The sequence below is a fragment of the Diadema setosum genome, chromosome 13 (genome assembly GCF_964275005.1).
Source record: "Diadema setosum chromosome 13, eeDiaSeto1, whole genome shotgun sequence".
Lineage (NCBI taxonomy): Eukaryota > Metazoa > Echinodermata > Echinoidea > Diadematoida > Diadematidae > Diadema > Diadema setosum.
Genome location: NC_092697.1, coordinates 10,944,606 through 10,969,288, shown reverse-complemented (window position 1 = coordinate 10,969,288; position 24,683 = coordinate 10,944,606). Strand labels below are relative to the sequence as shown.

General features: G+C 41.8%; 1 protein-coding gene across 1 annotated transcript in view; it reads left to right on the top strand.

The window, feature by feature from the left end:
* LOC140236888 (zinc finger SWIM domain-containing protein 5-like) overlaps positions 1–24,683 on the top strand; it is a 93,814-nt gene that overhangs the window by 53,922 nt on the left and 15,209 nt on the right. The window contains 2 exon segments of the mRNA XM_072316824.1: positions 21,852–22,022; positions 23,099–23,281. Coding sequence (XP_072172925.1) covers positions 21,852–22,022; positions 23,099–23,281 — 354 coding nt within the window.

The following is a 24,683-nucleotide window of genomic DNA, read 5'->3' as shown; positions in this document are numbered from 1 at the left end:
GGGAAAAAAGGAGTATGACTCCAGCTACTGTTTGTTATTGATGTATGTCACTTGCAAGAAAAGATTGATACACACTCATCAAGAAATGAAAGTTGCACGTACTGTTCCTGATTCAAATTTCAAGCCCTAGTAATCTTCACGGTGTTTCTGGGTGCTGCTGTTTAATCCATTGTTGTTTAGGCAGAGCAAAGTCTTGTAATTATTCGGGAGGGGGGGGGGGGAGGGAGAATAATCATTGAATCTCTGCTGATTTCCTCAACGTCCCACCCCCCCCCCCCCCCCCCCCCCCCCCCGTTGCTCCTTCAGATCCCGTCCGCAGGAATTGATACGTGATTCAGGAAAAGTGACAACAGCGCAAAGTGCTTTCACCCGATTTCAGATTCAGGTTTGGCTCTAAGAAAGTTGATTAAGACTTAATTAGCGGGGACTAATGAGAGCTGATGGCCCATGGTGTAATCAGCGATTCATCGTGCTCCGGCGCTAGCTCCTTGGTCTCGTGTTTGCCGTGGGAGTGCTCTGAATTGGAATTTCTCCCCGTTTTATCACTTATGCAGGGGAAAGGAAAATTTGTGAATCACTTCTCCTGTTCTTTGGAGAGGGGGGGGGGGAGGGAGGGAGGAGGTAGTTGCTTGAATGAGGTAAGGTAGCAGATGAAGTGAAGAGTAGGTGTAGTTAGAGCATGTGTAGGTCCATGGTTAAGGGTTAATTGTGTGTAGATTAGGAAATGGTATACATAGATACAAGAAAGATAGTGATATAATATATATATATATGTGTGTGTGTGTGTGTGTGTATATATATATATATATATATATATATATATATATATATATATATATTATATATTTATATATCTATATGAAGAGTTTGTTTGCAAAAACCGATAAGTCCATTTTTGAAGATTTTGAAGTACGGTCTCTGTCATAAGTACAAAATAATACTTTTTAAATGATATATTGGTCACTATATATAAAGGTATATTTTAGAAGTCATGGTCAAAAAAAGCAAAAATTTTCTTATTATTCTCTTTATTTTTCTTGACCTTTAATCGCAAATATCTCAATTTAACAAATATGGACTTATCGGTTTTTGCAAACAAACTCTTCATATATAGATATATAGGTAGATAGATACTGTATATAAAGGATTGGATGGTGGTTAGATGGCAGGTAGTATATAAAAAGAGGCATAAAAAGAGGTATATGATTTGATATGCTCAGAGTATTACATCTTGAACGAGGAGAGAGAGGAACAAGAATCCCGGAGCGAAAGCGAGAGCCAGCAATCACGTTACCCGCTGTTGTGTGCGGAAGAGAACGTGGAAATGGCTCTCGGTGAGTTCATCATGGATGGACAAATTGCAGCGGATTAGGGCTATTCGAAACAGATACAGAGCGAGCGAAAGAGAGAGAGAGATATAAACATGTATAGGGAGATATATATATATATATATATAGAGAGAGAGAGAGAGAGAGAGAGAGGGGGAGAGATATATAGGGAGAGAGAGGAAGAGAGAGATAGGCTAGAGAGGGATCAGATGTGATGCATATCGCAATCTTATTGTCTTGGTGGATGGAAGTGACAGCAAGGACCCCGCGTGTTTCTCTTGGCAGCGTCTGGCTTCCCGAGTATGGTTTGTGTTTGCAGCGGGAGATAAGTTCAGGCTGCTCCCAGCACCGAAAAGGCAATGCATGGGGGGCCCCTCCCCATGTGTGCTCGCAGGGCCTGTTGCATTTGTTTGTACTGGGTGCGTGCTTTCCATTTGCGCCTCGTCAGCCCCCCCTGGTCAATTAGGCACCAGAAAGTCATATGCAAACCATGATGATAAGCAGAAAGGGCTGAGGGATGGAAATGAATTTTCGCTGGCATCGTGTCGTTTTAGCCAAGTTTTTAGTAGGGCAGAGGCCCCCTTCTACTGTTTGGACACTAACCCAGAAACAACTGTGATACGTTGTATCTTGTAATCCCTGACGAATAAATGTGAACCATGGCATGGCAACCATGTTCACGGGTGATTGTCCTCTTTTGCAATCCTTCTTTTAATGAGCCCCATACAAGTTACAGCCTAGATACCATCCGGCATCAGAAAAACACATGCCAAATCTTGCATCGACCTAGCCCCTAGTTTGGCAGTGAAAGTTATTACTGTTCTCCAAATTTTCCGTCCTTTATTTGTTTATTTTTTACCTCAACAAATGATAGCATTGCTGGATATTTATGCTTTACTGCTTTTGATGAATTTTCACTTTGTATTTCTAGAAGTATTTGTTAATTGCGTTTAGAGTCTTAGAGGAATTGACAAAATTTTTTTTGATACTTTATGCAGCAATTTTTGTAAATTATTTGCTTTATGAACGTGCAAAATGAGAAAGTGATGGAAGCTGTGTATAAAGCTATGTTGAAAAGGACCCTCTCCTATATGAGACATTCTGTCATATGCAACACATAGCAATTGCTGAGAAAGTCTACATAACTATAGTAGTTTGGAGATAGAGATAATACTTCATGTTTTTCGTGATAATCAAATAGAGTTCATGCTGTGGAAATTCGATAACACCGCTGCTGTTTAAGCTTTTTATGTTTCTATTCATTAGAGAGAATATGTTCCACTTTTTGAGAGCCCCCTTTCCACATTCATGATCTCTTTGTGAAATAGGATGACGATTTAAAAAAAAATCAGTGGAGACTCAAGTTGGCTAGTGTCTATATTTTTCATGTTTTGCGAATGCGGTTAGAGGGTGAATGTTCAGTGGTGTTGGAAGCGGCAAAGCATTACACCTCGGTACGCATCTTGGCACAGGGCACCTTCCCCCAGCGGGAAGTACTGAAGCAGCCGTGACAGGAGGGAGGGCCTTTGGTGTATAGCTGGTGAAACCCGTGACACATATGCACACGTGGGCTGGGAGAGGGTAGAGATTCTCTCTGGCGGAGCCACGGTTTCAGCGAAGGAAGTTGGTCATTGCGTGACGCGATAGCTGGGTGTATTTTTGTCTGACAGGAGCTTTGCCGGCCAGCTTTTCCCCCCTTATACTCCTAGAGTTCTAAGCGAGCTGGCTATAAAACACAAGCCAGGCCAGAAGCTGCCGCATAGCCCTATACAATCTTGACTCGAAATCTGACACAGAGCCCACGAGTCATCGCGGTACCGTAAGCCAATTTGTCCCCGCAATTTTCTCCTGGCTCACTTTGGGGTTTTTGATTCAGAAAACTGGCACATGAAAAGGGAGAAACGGGGGAAGGGGAGGGGGGGTGGAGAGGGAGAAGAGTACCGCGGGAGATCACCCAATCAAGCAGCAGTTTCCTGGCATGGCATCGCCTCTGTGGCGGTGATAGCCACCTTTAAATCAGGCATGTGTCACGCAGAGACACCCCTCCTCCGACTCCGATGCCCCCCTTTTTCCAAACACACTCCCCCTTTGCTCTATCCCATGTATATGTGATCCACAGTCGTGTCTGATTTGAAGATGAGTTTGTCCATTATGCTGACCTTTACCGCCCGCCTTTTCCCTGTCAAAAAATTAGAGTGGACAGTCTTGTCTTGCTGTGGACTGACTGACCGTGGGGCACCATAATGGAATTAAGGGATAAATGGACTGTTTTTCCAGAAATATCTGCAGGACAGTGCCTTAAACTCTAACTCACAGTTTACTGTAAATCCCTCTGCATCTCCACTTCAACATGCAGGCAGCCTAATGTGTATTCAAGACATTAGGGGAGACTGAACCTAGCTTTAACTAGTAACAGGATAGAATGATGCCCCTGGCGACACTTTATGGCAGAAGCATTAAAAAACAACAACAACCCTACAGACTGTAACACAAAGATGATCATGGTGGATTCATTGTTTTTGGCATACAGTGAAAAATGCACACCTCCAGAATTTATTTGCTTAATAATGGGCACACAATAAAAAAAAAAAAAAATAGAAGAATAACATGCATATATGCTTATCATGATGGAAGTTACTATTATGTAATGCAAGAAATATAATTTGTAGAATACTTCAACTATGCTGCAGATTGGTGTTTGACAATTTTTGAAATAATTTCTACACAGAATTTCAAGTGTATGCTCATTAAAAACAACAAGAATATTGAGCTTAGTCACTGTCCATTCCCTATTTTTTTTTTTTTTTTTTTTTTTTTTTTAAGCAGATGTCATGTTTTCACCCACATCTGATACATACAGCACTTCTTATGCAATTTGTATGGAAATGTATGAAGAAGTCAAAAGTTTTCCTACACTTTTCGGAAAGGTCAATTTTCTCTGTCTTTTCGTATGATTTGCTGAAACTAAACACAGGTTCCTGCTACAGGACTTTTCATGGAGACTCTGTCGTAACCGCTCTGGAGTTGTTGCGTTTCCAAGGATGTTGGCTATTAGGTTACTGTCGGCAAGTGGTAGATTTACACATGTTATGCACACGGGCCTGCCGTGAATCGATAACTTAAGTTTCCGTGGCTTAGTGAGAGAATACTGAAGTCTTCGCTGTGTTCACAGGGCAGTCAGATACAAGTTAAGACTATCGAGAAGTAGAACTTGTGATTCTCTAAATGTAAATTTAAGGCAGTGAGAGAGAAGAGGGTGGGGGAGACTTGGTCATCTTCACAAAAGCACACCACGTGCAGAGATCACTTTCATTCACTGCCTTACCACTAGGTGAGGCCTCTTTGTCCCCATAATTGAACAGGAAATGTGGGATGCATATCTAGTTTGCTGTAATGTTAGCTGAATCATAAATGACTCCGTGTTTGATGACATAGTGATACGACCGAAGTCATACACGGATGGAGGGCAAATCGCAGGAAAGGGAACTCTGCACTGGGTTGTGTCACCCACAGAGGGAGCCCCGCCGTAATTCCCGCCTGACAGATGCTTCCAGTCAGTCCGCGGCTGCCTGATTCCGAGAATATGGGTGTCGCGGACAAACGTGGCAAGCAACGTTGTCGATCGGCAGCGGGCTCAGCTGTTGTGGAAGTGGTAACAGGGGCTGGCTCCGCGGCATTGTCACTGGCGGAGACGCAGAACACAGGCGTCACTGTGTGCATGTGTCGTCAGCGCCCCCCGATTTCCCCCTCTGCCGGCTTCGGATGAGGTGGCACGCCCCCTGGTAAGAATGAGCAGCTGCTAAAGAACATTTCCTCCGTGTCTTTGTGGCGCTTCAAGCCACAACGCCATGCACAAATGAGACATCTTTTAATTCGGTGCAGCGCGTTGTCTTTCATCGAGCGCTTTCAGGGATTACTCTGAGCTGACACAAATTACAGAGCTGGGGCAAATGGAAATGGAAACGAAAGTGACAGGAATTAGTGATTGTGAAGCAGGAAAGGGAACATAAATCTAGAATGGTTTCCAGGAAGAGAAATAAATTGTCGGTCCCAGCATCCACAGAACGTGTTAGCATTCACAGCCTTCTTCCTTCCTCTCTTTTCCCCGCTTCCTTATCACGTTATCAGCACCACTCAAAGATGATTTTGTCCTGTTCTACTCCAATCACAGTTGACTGATTAATCATGCCTCGGTCTCTTGTTCGCCGCCTTAACCCCCCTGTTCCCCTTCCCCGTAATGCTCCCATGCGTTCTCCCGACTCCCTGCAAGGCCAACTACTCTATCCTGTAGGAATCAAGTTAATTAACCACCTTGTTTTTCGGGGGATATTGTGCGAGAGAGAAGAGGAGGCACAGACGGCCCTCTCCCTCGCCCCTCTGCACATCCTGCCCCTCCCCTTCCCATCCTCTCGCCACCTCATTTTCACCTCCCATTTTGAGGCTATAATGATGCTGCCCAAATATGGCCCAGCTGTGACTCCTGGTTGTCCCCACTCAATCTCTGACGAGGGAGCTGTCAGGGTTTCTGAGTTCATGTGCCGTGTATAATATATCGAGTCCCCTTGTGTTTGCCAGGGGGGAACTTTGTAAGTTGGGGGTCAGAATCGAGTGATGCACAACTTTAAAGGGAAGATAAACCCCAAGAGCAATGTGGATTGAGTGAAAGTAGCAACATTAGTAGAACACATCAGTGAAAGTTTGAGGAAAATCGGACAATCGATGCAAAAGTTATGAATTTTTAAAGTTTTGGTGTTGGAACCGCTGGATGAGGAGACTACTAGAGGATATGACGTATGAGTGGACAACAATACAAAGAAAATATAAAGGAAATTCAACAAAAATTCACTTTTCTAGAATCATGAAAGAGCAATGGACCCACCTCTTTCAGAAAGCAGGGGGAATAATTGCTACCCTTAACATATGTCAATATCAAGTTGATGGAATTTGTAATTTTCATGAAAAATGGATTTTTGTAGAATTTTCTTTATATTTTCTTGGTATTGTTGTCCACTCATACGTCATAACCTCTAGTAGTCTCCTCATCCAGCGGTTCCAACACCAAAACTTTAAGAATTCATAACTTTTGCATCAATTGTCCGATTTTCTTCAAACTTTCACTGATGTGTTCTACTAATGTTGCTGCTTTCACTCAATCCACATTGCTCTTGGGGTTTATCTTCCCTTTAAGGATGATGTCATTGGCCGGATTTGGTTTTAAGCTGGGATTTCTTCACCTGACCCACTGGTGCTCCTGTGCTTTAGGAAACAGGGTCCTGATGACCCATGCCAGGTGCCACAAGATGCTCCTCAAGACTGCTTGCCCCTATCCTGCTTTAACCTGCCATCCCCCTTATACCTGTATGCATGCTCTGTCACTATATTAAACCCCCTTTCTGTAAGTTTGGCAATCTCCTTGTGTGTATCATGGTGCTTGGCAAGTCGGAAAGGATAGTCTCTTCACAGCCTGGTGCATTTTGATTTGATTAGACTGTGTAAAGGTTAAAAATACATAGTGTATATCCTCGGCCCCCAAGACTGGGAATGAGGCTACAGATTGATACAGTCGTACCAGCAGGTGTACTTAATGGATTTGACACTCGCATGCGGAGTGGCGTGTGTACGAATCTATGGTATTTGTGCATAAATGCACAGACGTGTCCTGCATCAACGAGATCCATGAATACAAATATATGTACTTGTGCGAATCCATGTCAGTGCAAGGCCTTTCAAAAGTGAGCATGTATATATTTAGAAAGCTCACAATCAAATTTAGGAAAATCTAATGTCCATAGAGCCCACAGTTGGGTTATCATTATTATTATTATTACTTTTTGTTGTTATAGAATATTATCGTCAGATGGCTACAGACCATAGGGAACATGTCAGGAGCAAAAATGCATTTTGAAATAGACACAGGGAAATATTTTTTATGTGAAAAAAAAAAGCAAAACTTTAAGATTAATCAAGAAAACCACTTTCTTGCACACCATTTAAAACAGGTGTATGACAGATGCCGTAGGATAGATGACATGACAAAAGGAGGGGGAGATATATTTCCAAGCTAGTGAATTTGAGCCCGGTCTAATTGACGTCCTGGTGTATAATTTCCCGCGACACTCAACAGGATTATTATTTCTTTCTGTTTGCCTGCTTTCCTCTGAGTTTCTGCAAAGTTTCACAGATCTGTTGAATTTCATGTCATTTTATTCACTTTGAAGGGGAGGGGGCAAATTGTGTCATAGACCGTGATTCTTAAATTGAAAACGCTTTGGTGACATCGACGTGGGAGTCGCGGCGAACGAATGTTGAATGTTGTGCCGCATCATGGCAGCAGGCAGCCAGTGGTGCCATGGGTCTATACCCAGTGGACGGTGCTCCGGAGTGAACCCAGATGGTTTTGGGGAGGAAGAACATGAATGTGGCACGCTCTTTGTCTGTCTGACAGTTGATGACTTCATCTACCTTGTCTGTGCGCCACACCAACACCGGGAATCAAACCCACATGTCGTCGGATCGTCATGTACAGTTCGGCAGGAAGAGTGTGTGATAGGGGAATGGTGTGTGGGGAAGGGGGGGGGGGGTGGGGAGAGGAGAGAATGGGAGGGGTAGGATTGGGGAGGAGTCGGATTGGGTAGCAGCGAAAGGGTGAGTGAATTCTGTATGCAATGTAATCCTGAAATGGGAAATCTGGCAGTTTTAAGTTTTTGGTTTGCATTTATAAAATTCAACACTAAGAAAGCTGTCATTTACCCAATTTATACTGCAGGCGGGATTCAGATCCTTCTCGAGAAGGTTTGAGAGTCCGCTCGAAAAAGCGGTCTCCTGTCTGTTTATATTGCTCGGGCTGGTTTTGCCCAAGCAGGCCCAACTGGTTCCATTCCCATGGTAACCAAATTGCTCTCTGATACATAGTGCAGGCTTTTGAATTTCTTGCATAACTACAAATGTGATTGAGCATGAAAGTGTGCTAGTTTAGTGGCATTTATCAGTGGCAGTTGGTCAGGACAACTGGTTTTTATGTTAGCTGGCAATGACCTTCAGTGATTACTTCCGGGTCGGCAAAATGGCAGCTTTTCAAACTCCTTAGTATTTATACTGCAGCTGAGGCTCTTTGAGACTGCTATAGCAGGCTCTGAAGCACCCCCTGCTTATGACATGACCTGATCAGACCTGATCAGATCTCCTTTTCTGAATTCTCTCTTATTGTAGTGAGCTGAAAGGTTGCTTGAAGTTGCAATTGGAGGCTTCAGAACCTCCTTTTGTGCTTAGTGTAAACAGGGTATAGGAGCATATTATGATCACGCAACCGTGGGACCGATGGCTCTAAGATAAATCCGGAGAACTAGGGAATGAAGATGACTTGCCTTGGCTGCTACGGGCACGACAGCTGCTTCCAAGGGACTCAAACCAGGGACCTCAATATTGGGAGGCCACGGTCTTATCCACTGAGCCCCAGCGGCTCCTCAGGATAAATGCAGGGTGCTTCAAACCTACTGGCCCACTTCTCTGGTACAACTCAAACTTGCTGTAGGGGGCGAGCATGTACCTCCTTGGGGCAAGTAATGAGAATGGACTCCCGCCTTTGAAAACTTTGGGGCCTTTGCAGAACGCCCATATGGCAAGTGTGAAATTTAGTACGTACTGCCCTTCACTGCTTTTATTCTGACTAAACAGTCATGTTCCGAATCACTGCGTGATACGCCTGCATCGTTTTGCCATGATATCCCATATCATATTGGTTGATGTCCTTTTCTTGAAATTTGGTGCATTTTTTTTTGTGTATTTCTAGCCTGTCTGCAAGTTTAAGGTATATAGGAGAATTTCTTCCTGATAAATCAGTTGCACACTAATTAAGGGAAATTGAAATTATGCTTGGCACCCTGTGATTGCTGTGAAGTTCAGTGAGGAATATGTCTCTTTCTGAAGTGATTTGAAAAGAAACATCGCATATTACTATCATGATTTCAAATAAGGATAAGATAAGAAAATTCATCCTTATGGCTGAGATTTTGACCAAAAATTTTACGTACTTTAATATGTGTCAGTTCCATGTACTTTAAGCCAAGTAGCTGAATTGAAGCAATGTTATTTTCTACAATATCGATTTGATAGTGTTGATCTAGGTGATATCTCACAGGAAGTGAATTGCCAGTTGCCAAAACTATGACCAGGTTTTAAACATTTCATATCTTCTCTGCTGGGCAGCCAGGTGATTGCTGATTTTGCATCTTCAGTGTGCGACGCTTGCGCCTTGTTGTCACACCGTTGTGTATTTGATGAGACTGCATAGATTACACTGAGAAAGAGTGGAGCTTAATCTTAGGAACGTACAGGTGTGCCTTTTTGACATGGCTAAGCCCCAACCTGCTCCTTCTTATTTTCTCATCTGTTGGACTTATGAGTTTACGCTGGTTAACGAGCCGTTGTGTGTCATTTCTTGATTGAGCCAGCACTTATTGTACCTGTGTAAATCTATTTAGCTGCACTAATTACATAATGTAACCCCATCCATCTATGTCCATTATGCAATTAACCAGGATTGGTTTTTGTGCCCTCTCTCTCTGACACTCACTCACTGAAGAAGGTGATGATGATTATAATGAACTGACGTTGAGTACCGACACATTTTTCCATATGCAGGGACTAAGGCTGCTGCTTGTTCCTGCACTAGGAGTCAGATAGACAACCACATTGGGTATCGATACAGTGGATGTGATGCATTCAATAGTTGAGTGCAGAAGCAAGCTGTCTGTACACTCATATTATAAGGCTCCAGAATCCAGACAAGTGAGGGGGGGGGGGGGCAAAAAGTCATAGATTTATTTCAAACAAGTCGACCAACACCATGTAACTTTGACTATGATAATTCAATGGCATTTAAGTTATCTCACATGGGAGAAATATAATGTCCTGTCAGAAGGAGGGTTATATCATAACAAGTGGAAGATCAAAGTCAATTGTATTGATTTAGTATAATTGATTATGTAATCAAATTTGTTAGCCTTGTCTGTAAAAAGATGTTTGGTTTCCTTCCCTTGATATTTTGTAGTTTTGATTATTATAGAGAACTGCAGTATTTTCTTTTAAACTTGTGGTAAGTCATGATACAGCGGCAAATCATCTGTAATAAACGACATCCTATAAATAATCAGGGGATCATTTGAAAGAAAATAAAATCTAGTTGCTCATAGCGCAGTGTATCATGAGACAGAATGTTCAACGTCTGCCGAGGTGAAATCAAGATTATGATTCACTTTGCATTTGAATCAAGTATTTGATACTTCCTTCATGATATGCAGTTTGAGCAAAGACATTCGTGCGCAACAAAAAAAAACAAAAACAAAAACAAAAACAACAACAACAGAAATAAAAAGAAAAAAAAAATGCCTTCCATTCTAACCAGCAATGGATGATTAGCCCGGAAAAGGGTAGATTCAAATTCATCCAAATTCAATTGGGCAATTTGTCAATCAGTTGCAATAAAGGGTAGATTTTAAATCAATTTAGTGTGTACACCTAATAATGCCACTTGATGCGAGTACATAGTTGAACATTCTCAGCACCCGACTCATGCTAGACATTGGGAATCTGTTGGCACATATGTGGCTAAGATGAATCACATCAAATCAAAGTGATGTATTCTTTGTGATAAAAGTCAATTCTTGAAAGAGACTGGCTCTTTGTCTCAGTAGATTGAAGACACTGTTGTATTTGTAAATAGACATGCTGGATGGAATGCATGTTGAATGCAGAAAGAGTGTTCAAGGGAGTGGGATTAACATAGCAACAGATTTGTGTATGTGGGACACTCAAGAGTGTCATATGCCTCCTTTCTTTTTCTTCTTTTACGTACAAATAATACTGTCATGATTATCAAGTATTGGTGGTTTTCTGGGAATTTTGTCGACAAAGACTCTGTTACTGTCTGGAAATTTAGGAGGAAAATGTCCATGGGAGTATCAAACTGTGACTTTAAAGTGCTTTACTGACCTTAACATGACTGTAGGATTGGAAAATGTTTTATTTCAATTATCAGTTGGTAAGAGGGATATGATGTTTCATTTGACACATGTGTGCTCATTTGAATCTAATGTAGGATCTTTTTTTCTTTTTTCTTTTTTTTTTTGAAGATGTGAGAGTTTTGAAGAAAAAAAAATAGAATGGATTGAGCTTCATATAATTGCACTTTGCACACTAAACAGGCTGGATATTTGGCTACCATTGACAGTCAAAATGTTAAATTCATGGCAAGAGCACTCTTTACATTGCTTTAGAAAATATAATATCAGCATAACGTAGAATATAGTAGGTTTATATACAAAACAGAATTTCAATACAAAATGCTGTACCATAAAGCCTACTCCAGTTCCTTCTTAACCTGCCAAACACAGTGCTGAAAAAACCCAGGCACATGCTAATATATGCTTGGAAAAGTGTGATGATAGTCCCATCCACTCATGTCCTGGAATGAAATACTGCTGCCCACTTTGTATACTAATATTTGTATACTATGGAATGGAAGGAAAAGAAGAGCAAAAGGCTGTCCTACCAAGACTACACTCGTACATCCCGGCTTTTGGCCTTGTCTACCCTTATCTTACCCGACAACCGCGCGCCGCTTGATTAGAGTCGCGGGCCCTCAACCGGCTCCCGGCTCTCAGCGGCTGGCTAGAATTACGCTTCGCCAGGGCTGAGGATACAAGCAGCCGGCCCAGATACCATTACCGACGAGAGCGAGACATCCCCACTGGAAAGACGCTATCATGGCAGCCGTACCTGCCTCTGCATGCGAAAGCCGCCGTGCGTTGTGTTGTAACGTCAGCGGCTGCCCCCCTTTGCAGCGGGCATGCAAATTAGTATGTATGTCCATTTGTGAGTTCTCTCTTCCTCTTCGTTTGATGGAGTGTGTTGTAGTGGCCACTTGGGATGCTTCATGTCCGTGTTATACATAAATTCATATTTTCGCCCTCCATGCTCCGGGCATGAGACGCCCAGCTGATGATCCCGCTCGTTGCCAATTTGAGGATGAAAGACATGTGCCGATACCTTGATGCCTTTTCACACAAGTCACGGGAAATTCTATCCACATTTATTATTTTTCTTATTACAAGGGGGTGTGTTATGATCAAAGGAAATAATAATGGAAAGCTCTTGATAAAAATGGCTCGATGATACTGAATGCTTTTTATTTTATTTCTTATCTAATGCATAGATTAAATGATAAATACAGAGTATAAGTGACAGAAATGGAGGCTACCTTCTTTCCAATAAGATCATTATCCTTTCCTGTATTTTTTTTCATTGTTGAGATATTGAGAAATACTTCTTTTCCACAACATGCAAATTCAAGATAAGTTGATGTCCAAATTGCATTCATTTACAAGGAAATATCCTTGGAGCAAAGAATGTGAAGGACCTGTCAAAATTCTGTGCAAATTTTTGGGCTGCCACGGCAACTGGGCACTTGAAGATGTCGCTGTTTATCATCTTACACCCGACCAGCCTCATTCGATTTGCGGGGAGGAATGGGGGGAAAAATATTATGTCGCATGTAACGCGGCATGAATTATGGATGGTGTGTAGGCTGTGAGCTCATTTACAAGTGATGAGATTGAGCCGGGGACGTTTCCGTGGTAGCAGCGTTTCTTTCTGCGGACAGGGTCGCCACTCTATGTACATTTCCACTCCATGCAGCCGACAGAATGTTCACAAATGTTGAAGTTAGCAATAGCTTGCCTCTCTCTTTTAGCAGAGAAGGTGTCCCATCTTGTCACTAAGGGGTCATATTTATTTCAAGTAGAAAGTGAGGGGGAAAAAAAGATTTCCATGAATTCCCGTGACAGCAGTTGAGTGCTGAGATAAACCGTAATTTTGATTAGAAGAACGACACAAGATCGCCAAGTCTCTCCCGAGAAGGATCAGCTTCCTTTGCTCATTTGAATAATCATTTTGCCACGCCAATCTGAACAGCTCTGGAATTTAAGTGAGTCTCCCTATTTTTCATGGCAGTTTGGCTGTAGTTTATGAAAAAAAAGAGGGGGGAAGAAATTCACAACCCAGTGGATCCAATCTTCCATTCTTCAGCAAGTAGCATGCAGCTCTAAATATTCACCAGTCACATGTGAAACGGATGCGATGTTTGTGCATGCATTAAAGCGGCTCAGCCAGTGTGCCTCATCGGTGAAACTCTACGCTGCAACCAAATGCATTACTCTTACCCACTCCGCCACTCCAGACCAAGACAAGGTGGAGGGGGGGGGGGGGGGGATGGGGGCTGGCTGTGATTGCTGTCGCCGCGGAAACACGTCCCACCACGATAGGACTCTTCGAGGAAAATGTTAGCTCAGGCCGTGCAAACTCCTCCTGTTGTGCGACCACGGTCGACACATTTACAAATAGATGAAAGCGCCTGCCAAGCCGAGCCGAGGTACTTCATTATGGCAGCGAGCAGATAGAGAGCTACTGGCCGCTTCAATCAGCATGCGTAAGTAATGCCGCCTCTGTCGTTGTGGGCCGACCGTCTGATGCAGAGGGCAGCACCACCCTCCTATCTCAAGGATGAGGGCGGTCTTGTGTCAGGCAGATGGATTCGTCCCGTCTTATCACACTTGCGTCATTCTGGAAAGGTGCTTTCTTGTGTCTTGTAGGAAGGGAGACTGGTGGTCACATCTCAGGGAGCTGCAAGAAGGCCGTATCTACATTTAGATAGTGCTGAGGTGATGGTCATATTCACTGCGGTACTGCAGTACTTGTTTAATCAGATTGGTTTTGCTTAAATCTGTAACTGGAGTGTGGAAGTGTTAATTTAATTTCAGGTCTCTTTCCTTAAAATTTGAAAAGCCGCAGATGCCGGAGGTTCCATGTCCTTTGTTCATGGTATGATATCCAGCAAACTCACTGCCACCACTCTTTAATCCGTTGAGGACAGGCTGATTTTGCTACAACACGCATTTCCCATAGACACTTGCCCGAGTATACTCAAGACTTGTCCTCAACGGGTTAATAGCATGCTCCGAGTCATGCATGCACACAGCAAGCAACTGCCATATTTGTCAGGCATGCATTTGTATCAGACTTCCACTCAATTGTGTACACAATACTGACCAGAACAAGAGAAGGGAGTATTGCTATATGACTGAACGCAAATACAAATGAGTTCCATTTGTGCTTAGAGTAAGACAAAGGGAGGGAAAGCAGGAAACAGAGACTCCACTCCAGTCTCTTATATTGTAATTAATGACACACACTGAAAGCTGAAAGCTGCCTCTATATATCTGAATTGATGGACACTGTACAATCTGATGAAAAGGCTGTACGTGCAAGACTAATCCAGATTCCTCATCAGTGACCAAACGTTGATTGCCATTGATTAGCGGTGCGAGGTGCCCATCTACCTAATGGGAGTGACCGGCCATACATTTCGAGGAGGATGGGCTATATAACCTTTGTCCCTCATCCCGGTATCCCATGGCGATGACCTTCCTCTGTCAGCTCTGGGCATTGAGACAAGCTCTTGATGTTGAGGCAAGCTCTGGATTTTGAGGCAAGCTTCCTCCACCCTTAATGTGGGATTTGCATCTTTCTTCTCTCAGCAAATTCAAATGACATCAACGGGGCTATAGGCAGTTAGAGCAGTAGGCAGCCAGGAGTCAAGTGTAAAAATTACAAACAACACTGCAGAATGTGCTACTACAGATTTTATTAAGTTGGGTTTTTTTTTGGAGCAATTATAGCCCTCTGTACAAATAAAGATTCCAACTGTCATACAAATATTCACCCCTTTGAATATTAATCATCTCTTTCTGCCATGATTTTGTAGCATTGATGAATAGAATGCTACTTTAACAGTGTACATAGCCCTTTCCTTATACTGCTTTGCATACTGGTCATCATATAGGAAACACTGCATATTTCTTGCCCAATATTCCTCAGGTATCCAACAGAAATAGATTCTTTTTACCACACAAGGGAAGGATAGTCTAAGCACTGTCAACATTTATTCAATATTCCATAACTTGTAGTTATTGTTTATTTATTGGAGTTAATGTACTTGATAAACAATTGATATTTAGTTCAATACCATCAAAATATTTTAGAACACACACACACACAAATGAGCTACACAGCAATCTGCACTTCAACAAGGAGGTCAGTTGAAATCAAACTTAACTTCTTTATGTTTTGGCTTTAAGTAGTCTAAAATGGAACTGTTGATTTGGGTGAGGCTTCAAAGCCATAAGATTTTAAATCTGAATACTTGTTGAAAAGAATGGTCATAACCACAAGTTGTAGTTTAATATAAAAAGATATCTTATGGGGGAAAAATACATCACTATCTTTGTTTTATGAACATGATGAAATATTCAAATGACACTTCAAATCATTTGTGTTTTCGGTGAGAGCAAGGTTTTCAGAGCAATAAAAGAAAAACCAAGGGGAATAGAAAAAAAATGTGAGTAAATGTTCATGTTGGCAGACATCTTTGCCACTTGAGCTCAAGCTTGTTTAACGCTTGTCTGACATCAAATGTCATCTTCAGACAATATCGAGGGTGGAAATTGTGGAAGAGGATCAGTGACCTTTCTGGACAATTGGGTGTCGTGTCTGGCGCAGGTATTCCAGCGCATCACCACAAATCAAACTGTATTACAGCATTCACCAAACAAGTTCTTAGCTAACACCATCGTTTAACCTATTTCAGTTTGGGAATGGGTGCATATGGCCGCAAAACTCGGATAAGGGTTATTGCTCTTAACTTGGTGCATTCCAAATTATGTTCAGGCGGAGATGCTGTTCAGAAATCTTCCATGGTGGAGCCCATGAGAACCGGTGAGCTATACACCCACCTGTTCAGTCTGACAAACACTTTACACAACTGGAGCAAACAATGTGTACATGTACCATTAATTTTTGGTGCCAAAGTTCGGCAGGTCAGCCAAGGTAGGTGAGACGATTCAGCTCCGTCTGTATCGGTCTCCCAGACAACATCTCACTGTGTGTTCTTCAGATGACAAAATGTACCACTGCAGAATCCAAGATCCATATTGATGATATCAGTGGAATATTAAATGCAAATGTATGTGATATATACATAGTAAACAAAGTAAAATGACTCGCAATGTATGCTGTTGAGGTCTGTTACAAAAATACATGCGCAGAAAGATGCTATGGTTTCATATTCTGGCTGATCTAGAGATTATGCCTAATTTGAATGTCAGAATGTTAAGCTCTCACGTCAGAAAAAGCAACTTTTTTCTTTTTTTACTGTCGCGCTAGTCAGGGTATGCAATGACAGCTGTAGCAAGCAAACATGTTGATATTCGAAAGTTGTTTTCATTGCTTTCTGTACATCATCAAGTACATCATATATTGGCTACACCTTCTGTTATGATACCATTGTCTGACTGCTCATGAACTTTCAACAACGATAACAAGAGTAAGAACCACAACAAGAAAATAGGGAAAGCAAATGCGTTCATTTCCTCCATTTGGAACAACACCTACAGCTCTACAATGTTTTTCCATGCGGTTTTGTCTTTTATCTTTGTGGTCAATATTTTGGAGCTGTTTGTTGCTGTTTTGATTTACGCACGTGATGTACGTATGTCGGCTTCGTCGGACAACAACTAAAAGGGTAAGACTCCGCAAAGTTCAAGTGAGTCTCAATAATGCTGTTGTCTGGAGAAACTTGTCGTGATGGAATTGACGAAATGGCAAGGCATTAACTTCAGATTTTCTGAGGATGGATAAGGAAAATCAAAAAAAAATTTTTGACGTGTTGTGTAAAGTTTTTCGAGATAGTTGTGTTGGCCAGAAAGAGAAGCGCTGAAGGATAGCCACAATGGCGTTGACGTTACATTGGTTCCATTCGAAAGGGCCGACTGACGTCTGCGCGGCCGTCAGATGACGAGGCGAAGCCGCACATTAGGCTGATGTCATCAGAGAGCCTCCTTATTGATTAGCCGCTCATTTAGCCGACAGTATTTACGCCACCATCATGCAGCCTGATGTGGATATGTAAAGGTCATTCAAATAACCGCTGGTGTGGCGAGAGCTGAGCTGTGTGTCCCTCCCTGCCCTTCTTGTTTGTGCATCTCATGAGTAGTCTCAGCGTTCGTGTTTGATCTCGTGTCGGTAAACAAAATGTCCAGCGAGGCCGTCAATACTTCCCTCACAAAACCTCCAGAAAGGCAACAATCATACTCAAGGCAGGCATTTGTAAGGATTGTGGACGCATGACTCAAAGACGTCACTGAAGCCATTTGCTTCTCAATTCTGCCGTATGATTTCTTGGTCAGAATGATTTTTAATGACAAAGTTTGTTCATAATAGCTCCCTCTCCCATCTGTTTTATAGAGGGCGTCTTGTTGCCAACATCAACTTTGAGAATTTAGTGTTATCAAGAAAAAAATGTTTATACCAACATTTGTGATACCAAGTACCAATGCAAACACTTGACAAAGGGTAGAGGTACTTCTTAGTATCATTAGTTGTGATTTCACTTAACAAAACTCATCACATAATCTTTGAAATATTGTAGTTTTGATAATTGTTTATCAGGGAGGGGGTGTTCATAGATTCTTTCCCCTTTTTAATGAGATCATGTGCTTGCTTGTTGTTCAGTGTGTCAGTAACTCAAGCAGGAGATGAGACCACAATCTCTTGCAGTGAAAATGGAAACAAGTTCTGTTGCTTGCTGAAACATTTTACTCGTAAAGAAGTACTGGTAGCTGTAGAGTATTACAAAGGGAAATACTTTACTGAGCTCCTTTGCAGACATCCAAATATTAACATATGATTGTGAAAGACTAGGTTTCCATAGATTTATTTTCCCCCGTTGTTCACACACATGCTGAGTGGCAAAAGCACATGTTGGCCATTTGCATGCATACCCTGATGATTTATTTACATGAGCATAATTGTGCATCATCCTTTAGTGTAGATCCCACTTTTGAAATGCATTCATATTTCATCTAAACATCTCTTTAATGCAAGGCAAAAATTAGCTGATAATGGTACTTTGTATTACTGTGCATAATGATTCATGTTGATACTAAAAAAAGAAAATTGTCAACAGGCATATCATGAAAAAATGATCACATTTCCTGGTCATTAGGAATGTGAAGGGTGGGTGACAAAGTGTTTCAGTGGTGACTCCCTTGAGTCATAATTTTTGCCCATTTCATGTGAGAAATGAATAATTTTAAAGTCATAAATCATGGCGAAATGGTTGCCTTTGAAGATTTTTAGTTCTGACGACAGAAGATACAATAAATTGGACAGATATTATACTCTTGCAGTGGCCAACATGACAGTGTGTCTGTGTGGTTCTGTTTTCACTTTCTTTTTTTACATTGTAGTTGCAAAAGTTCATAATGACCACCTTCATGTCACAAATGTCATTCAGACTATCGCTCATCTGTTGCTATTGTGCTACTCTATGTATTCCACAAATGATTTCTTTGCGATGAGTCCTTCTCAAAGACAGGCATTGCTGAACTTGCGTATATTGTCTTTGGAGTTCCATTCACATTATCATTATTATCATTTTTTTTTTTAAATTTACTGCCGTGCATTCCGAAGTTTTTGAGAGGAGCAGCGCCCTCTGTGTCCACCCTACCCTGTCACCTCGTGCCGCTCCTCCCTCTTCTCATGGCTGAGTAGATGTCATTCCTCGCACAGGAAACATTGTTCTCTGCCATACCAGGGGTCTTGCAGGGGGGCAACGGTTTACCCACAAAGTCCCTCTCCTCTGCCTCCTGACTCCTTCTCATTTCTCAATAGAACAACATACATGATAGCTTCAAATGGGGTCACGTCAGAGGACTGTAATGCAAAATGCATTATTTTTTATGTACCTCATTAAGCTTGAGCATTTTTTTTTTTGAAATTAGCTTGTTATCTCCTGCGAGTGAATAAAATATAATGATGATAATAGTAATAGTAATAATAATAATAATAAACTCAAAATTGTGATGTATTTCAAAATGACAATGTCGTCAAAAGAGATGTGATGGTCTCTCCCCCCCCCCCCCCCCCCAATGGGCAACATCTTTGTTTTGCTGACTTTTTTGTTTCAGGTGTGAGGGTTAAGGTTATCTTTGGAAAGAACTGTGCTATCCCAGCTGTTCTGGGGAAAGGGTATCACTGTCAATATCATCAATCAATCTCACAGCGAATCTCTTCGGCCTGGCACTATTGACAATCACATTTTCTTTGGAAACATTTTCTCAAGTCTTTGTGGATGTATTTGTGTCACCCATCTGTCACAGGTAGATAGGGCTTATCAGACACCTTATTGGAAAAAGAAAAGGTATTCCTCGTGTAGGCGCACGTGTGAAATGATACATTCAGGCGACATGTTTTTTCGACGTTTCCCATCAAGAGATGATGGAGCCCCATGACTCGTTCCGACGCTTCTTTCACTGCCTTTTTTTCTGACAAAAAACATCAGTCGTTTCACGTTTCATCAGCAACATGATGCATACTTTTGAATGTATTGCCAAGCTGATGTCAGTGCCAGTGACATTAGGAAAACAGATTATTATTGGAGAGTAAGAACACTGGTCCACCTGTGAGGGGCTATGTTTTTTGTACATTCTAGAATTTTCTTCATTCATTTTAAAGACTAATAAAGCTCATGGGGCCTGTTTGACCAACAACATTTCAAAAGTTGCCTAATTCCACGTTTAAGTGTTAAATTGGCATGAAATATTGGGAATCTCTGCAGCCCCATCCTCACAAATCTGCAAAGACGATCAGTCAGTCTGCCCTTCTTTTTTTTCTTTTTTTCCGGCTGCACTGTTTGTTGGATGACCATGACTGTGCACAGATTATGTGGAAGATCACCAAAGGTTTTCTTGTCATCTGAATTTGCATAGATGCACATCCCAGCAAATCAGCTGTGGAGATGGAACACATATCCCCAAACATCACAGACTTTGTGTTCTACTTGAGATGCTTTCCGTCAGAATCGGAAAATGGATCAAGCAGAAATTTGCAAGCCTAAATTGTAATGTTATATTTTACAGCAGGTGTGAGTGGTTGCAATGCAGATCATCAGTAGCTCATGCAGCATGTAACAAAACTCGTACATCACATCCACAGAGTATATAACTTACTGCGAAACATCACTCAATGCTCAAGCCACCTTTGGTGGAATACAATCAAACATGTAAACCAGTGACATGTGCTCAGAGAATGTTTTGAAAACGAAACAAACTCTTATCAAACCGAAAGCAGCCCGAGAAGGAATTTGACACTTCTCATCAGGAACACCATAGCTATTGTCAAGAGGGGTAAAACAGAGGGTCCATGCACATTCCAGTGGGAATGTGCATGTTAAGAAGTGGAGATTGGATTAATGTGTCGGCGTGATCTAATTTAACCAGAACTTGAGAGAAAGAGCACAAAGAATGACTATAAGGAAACCTCTCTCAAACAAATCCATTTGTCCGCCTTATCATTTCACTCCTCAGAATCAAAAATTTGGCTCGAGAAAAGCCGAGCTTATCAGAAAGGTGCGGAGGGTTTTCAGTGATTCCCAGAGCTCCAGTCGTTCTTGTCTGCGTTTCTTTGTCTTTCGTCACTTTTCCGTAGCAGTGGAACACTTGTTGTAGCGCATCTGTTCGTACTTTTGAGCCACAACAGGAGAAAAATGAGATTCACCACAGTGCTTCTCATTTCGTCTTGTGTGGCTGCATGAAATGATAAAAAGTACAGTTTGAAAGTACAGTTCAAAATGTAACTGCTGTTTTCAATGCAGAGTTATTCCTTTTTTTTCTCTCAAATCTCTTCAGAGAAGAGGATGCCTATAGATACTCTTGTTTTCAAGATGGATTCTTTTGATTTTTTTTCTTTGGTGGTCATTGTGGACATTGTTATTGTTTCCTCATATTTACATTTTTTTTTCACATTTGCCATCTCAAATGTATGTTTTGGAGGAAAATATGGGGTAGGTGAATATGTATATATTATACACACATTTTATCACTTGAAGTCGATATTCACCTACCCCATGCACTGTTGTACATATATTATATGCACAACAGTTTTGGTGATTTTGATAACTGGCAAATCATTTCCAATCCAACCAATAAAGAATCCATCAATCAAAACATTGAAAAAAAAACCCACATCTGCTTCATAGCCATAATATAAGATCCAGGTAGACAGATATCATAGGAAGATACTACTACTACTACTACTACTACTACTACTACTACTACTACTACTACTACTACTACTACTACTACTACTACTACTACTACTACTACTACTACTACTACTACTACTACTACTACTACTACTACTACTACTACTGGTGATAAATAACAAAAAAAAAGATGAATAACATTCATATACCACTTCATGCATGCAATTCTGAGTGCACTGATACAGAACAGATGGGTTGAATCAAAATACAGAATATAAAGGAAGAGAAAAATTTACAGATATGTTTTATTCTTCTATTTTTCTTGTGTATATATTCATTGTCTCGTCATCTCTTTGTCTCTCCCCCAGGTCTACTGTGGATGGTGGTGGTGATGAACCCAGGGTACTCAGTACGGGACAAGGAGCAGTGGAGGGAGAGGTTACGGCAGTGGAGCTCCAACGACCTCTGTCCACTGGAAGACGCCGACGCCCGCAGTAATATTCCAAACCCAGGACCAGGTGCAATAAACAATGTGGCAGGTATGTATGTGCTGGTATGCTGGCTCCACATTATCGGCGGCCCAGTGGCCCGGTGGCCCAGTGGCCTGGTGACCCGGAGGCCCGGTGGCGCGGTGGCCTGGTGGCCCAAGGCCACCAAATGTCGATGCTTGGCCACCAAATATCCCACAAAGATATCTATTGGTGGCCTGATCGGGCAACTAGGATTTGAAATGGATTGATATGGTTCTTTTTAAATTAGGGTCACCAAAATATGAAATGTAAAGGTAGTAGTCGCTCGAATGGGCTACCAGAGAGAAAAAGTTTGTGTGGAGCTCTGCTTCAAGTCATGTGACCATAATCCACTCACGGTGGGCTTAGCGGCCAGGAGATGTCAGTAGAGTAAAAATCATGCCATTGATTATATTCTCTTTGTAGATATTTGGAGTCGGTAGTTAGGGAAGTGACATGACATGAAATTAATTTATGTGAATGCAGGAAGCTTGTGTGTGTTCCGCTTAACCTAGTTCAAGGTAGCATCGGTCAGAACCAGAAGGACGTTTCTGTCAGACTTTGTGAAGCATCTGTGCCTTTTATGCTCTCAACTGGCAAAGTAAATTACATTAGTGCGAATCTGTTATTATTTCATTGAAGGAAACAGGATGAATCTCCAAAATAGAAGCTTGATTTTGATGGACTAAAGCAACCCGTCTTGATGCCAGCAAATATTTCTCAAAAGTGAAGCGTTGGAAATCCTTATTTCTTAAAATAATTGGGTTCACATGTCACACATCTATTCAATTTTGATTACTATTTCATTACTATACAACATGTACTTGTTTATGTTATCATGGTATCATGGCAGTTTGAAAACATTTTTTCTTGCTCATCCTCTTCCTCCTCCTCCTCCTTCCTTCTCCCCCTCCTCTTCCTCTTCCTCCTCCTCCTCCTCCTCCCCATCCTCCTCCTCAACCTCCTCCTAATCGTCTGCCTCTTCCTCTTCATCCTCATCTTTGTCTTCTCGTCCTCCCCCTCCTCCCCCTCCTTCCCCTCACCCATCCTTCTGCTCTTCCTGCTCCTGCTCTCCTCCTCCTCCGTCTCCTCCACCATCACCCCAGGACCGTCAGGGAACGGCGAGAGGCCTCGAACTATCTTCACACGGGCGATAGAGGCCTGCGACCTCCAGTGGACCGACAACCACTTACAAAACGTCTTGACCAAAGACTACTTCTTGTGTGTGCATCATCATAGAGACATGGACTTCGGTCTCTTCAACCAGTCTGGTTACCCCCTATGGTCAGGTAATTACTCATTGTCCTTCATGCTTTTTCTTTGATTTGTTTTGTTTTGTTTTTGTTGTTGTTTTTTTCTGATCACAAACCTATATGTACTTCTTTAAAGTAGACCATCAGAAAAAAAAAAGAGATTTTGACATTGCAGATTTCTTCTTTGTCATATGACTACTAAAGGCTCTGTTTATTTCAAGCAGGTAAGATTTGATACAAGTGATTCTTGTCATAACTGAGTTTTTGTATTAGCCTGATAATTTAAAAAAGGTCTTGTCAAATACAAACAGTCGTACTGGTTCATGTATTCATGGCTTTGTGAGTACTTTTTTCTTCTTATATTGTTCCCCCTCCCCCCCCCAAAAAAAAAAAAAAAAAAAAAAAAAGAAAGAAAAATGGAGGGGGTAAATGTTGTTATAACTTCTCAAATCCACACAATCAAGAATGAATGGGAAAGGAATGTTCATAATCAACCCATTAGAACTGAATTTACATAGCTTGTTTCAAAATTATCTTTTCCTAGGCACTGGGCATAGTGTAGATTTGTACATGAAATTGCACTTTCTGAAAAGTTTCAGAACACTGAGTTGCTTTTATATGCAATGAATAAATTGGTGCATATTGGATAATTGTTATGGTATTGAAGCAACTTGTATTTAAACTCTACGTTTGCAGTTATGATTGGATTTCCTTTCCATAAGAGTGAAATTATCATGCTCCATAATGTATGTTTTCCATTTCACAATATCCTACCTATGCAGGCTTTACTAGTACAACAGCCTTAACTAATGTACATCGAGCTTTAAATGAATGATATTGTCAATACATCTGTGCATAATGTAAACACCACCTATAGAACATCCACCCCCAGCTGTTACTTTCGTTGGTGCCTGGCAACAAAGTAGGCCAACAATGATGCTAGTTTCAGTCAGGGGTTGCTATTGCATTGGTGTACTTTACCTATTTTATTCCCAAGGTATGGGGACACCATCCAAGCAATCCTTCCTGTCTTTTAACACTGCCTGTCACCCCCCATCTCCCCCTCCCACCCCACAGACCCCCAGCGGTTGCTACCCTCTTATTCTTCCATTGGTATCCACCCTCTTCATTCACGCCCCAGGGAGTAAATGGGCCCGAAATTATGCCCTTAGCGCCTTAGAACTCCTGGCTGTATTGAATGCCAGAGCGTGGACAAGATGGCAGCAAAATGTTCCTGCGCTCCCTCCCTCCGCATAATCTGGCCCTAGGAGGGGGTCGTCATTCAATCAGTGAGGTTGCTGCACTTTCTTCCAGGGGTGCAATAGGGGTGCAAAGCATATTCCATTTGCCCAAAGAATGTTGCACTCCTGGATAGAGTCCTTCCCTTGTGAAAGACCCATGCATACTTGTGGTAATGACATGGGGTATTTCACATGAA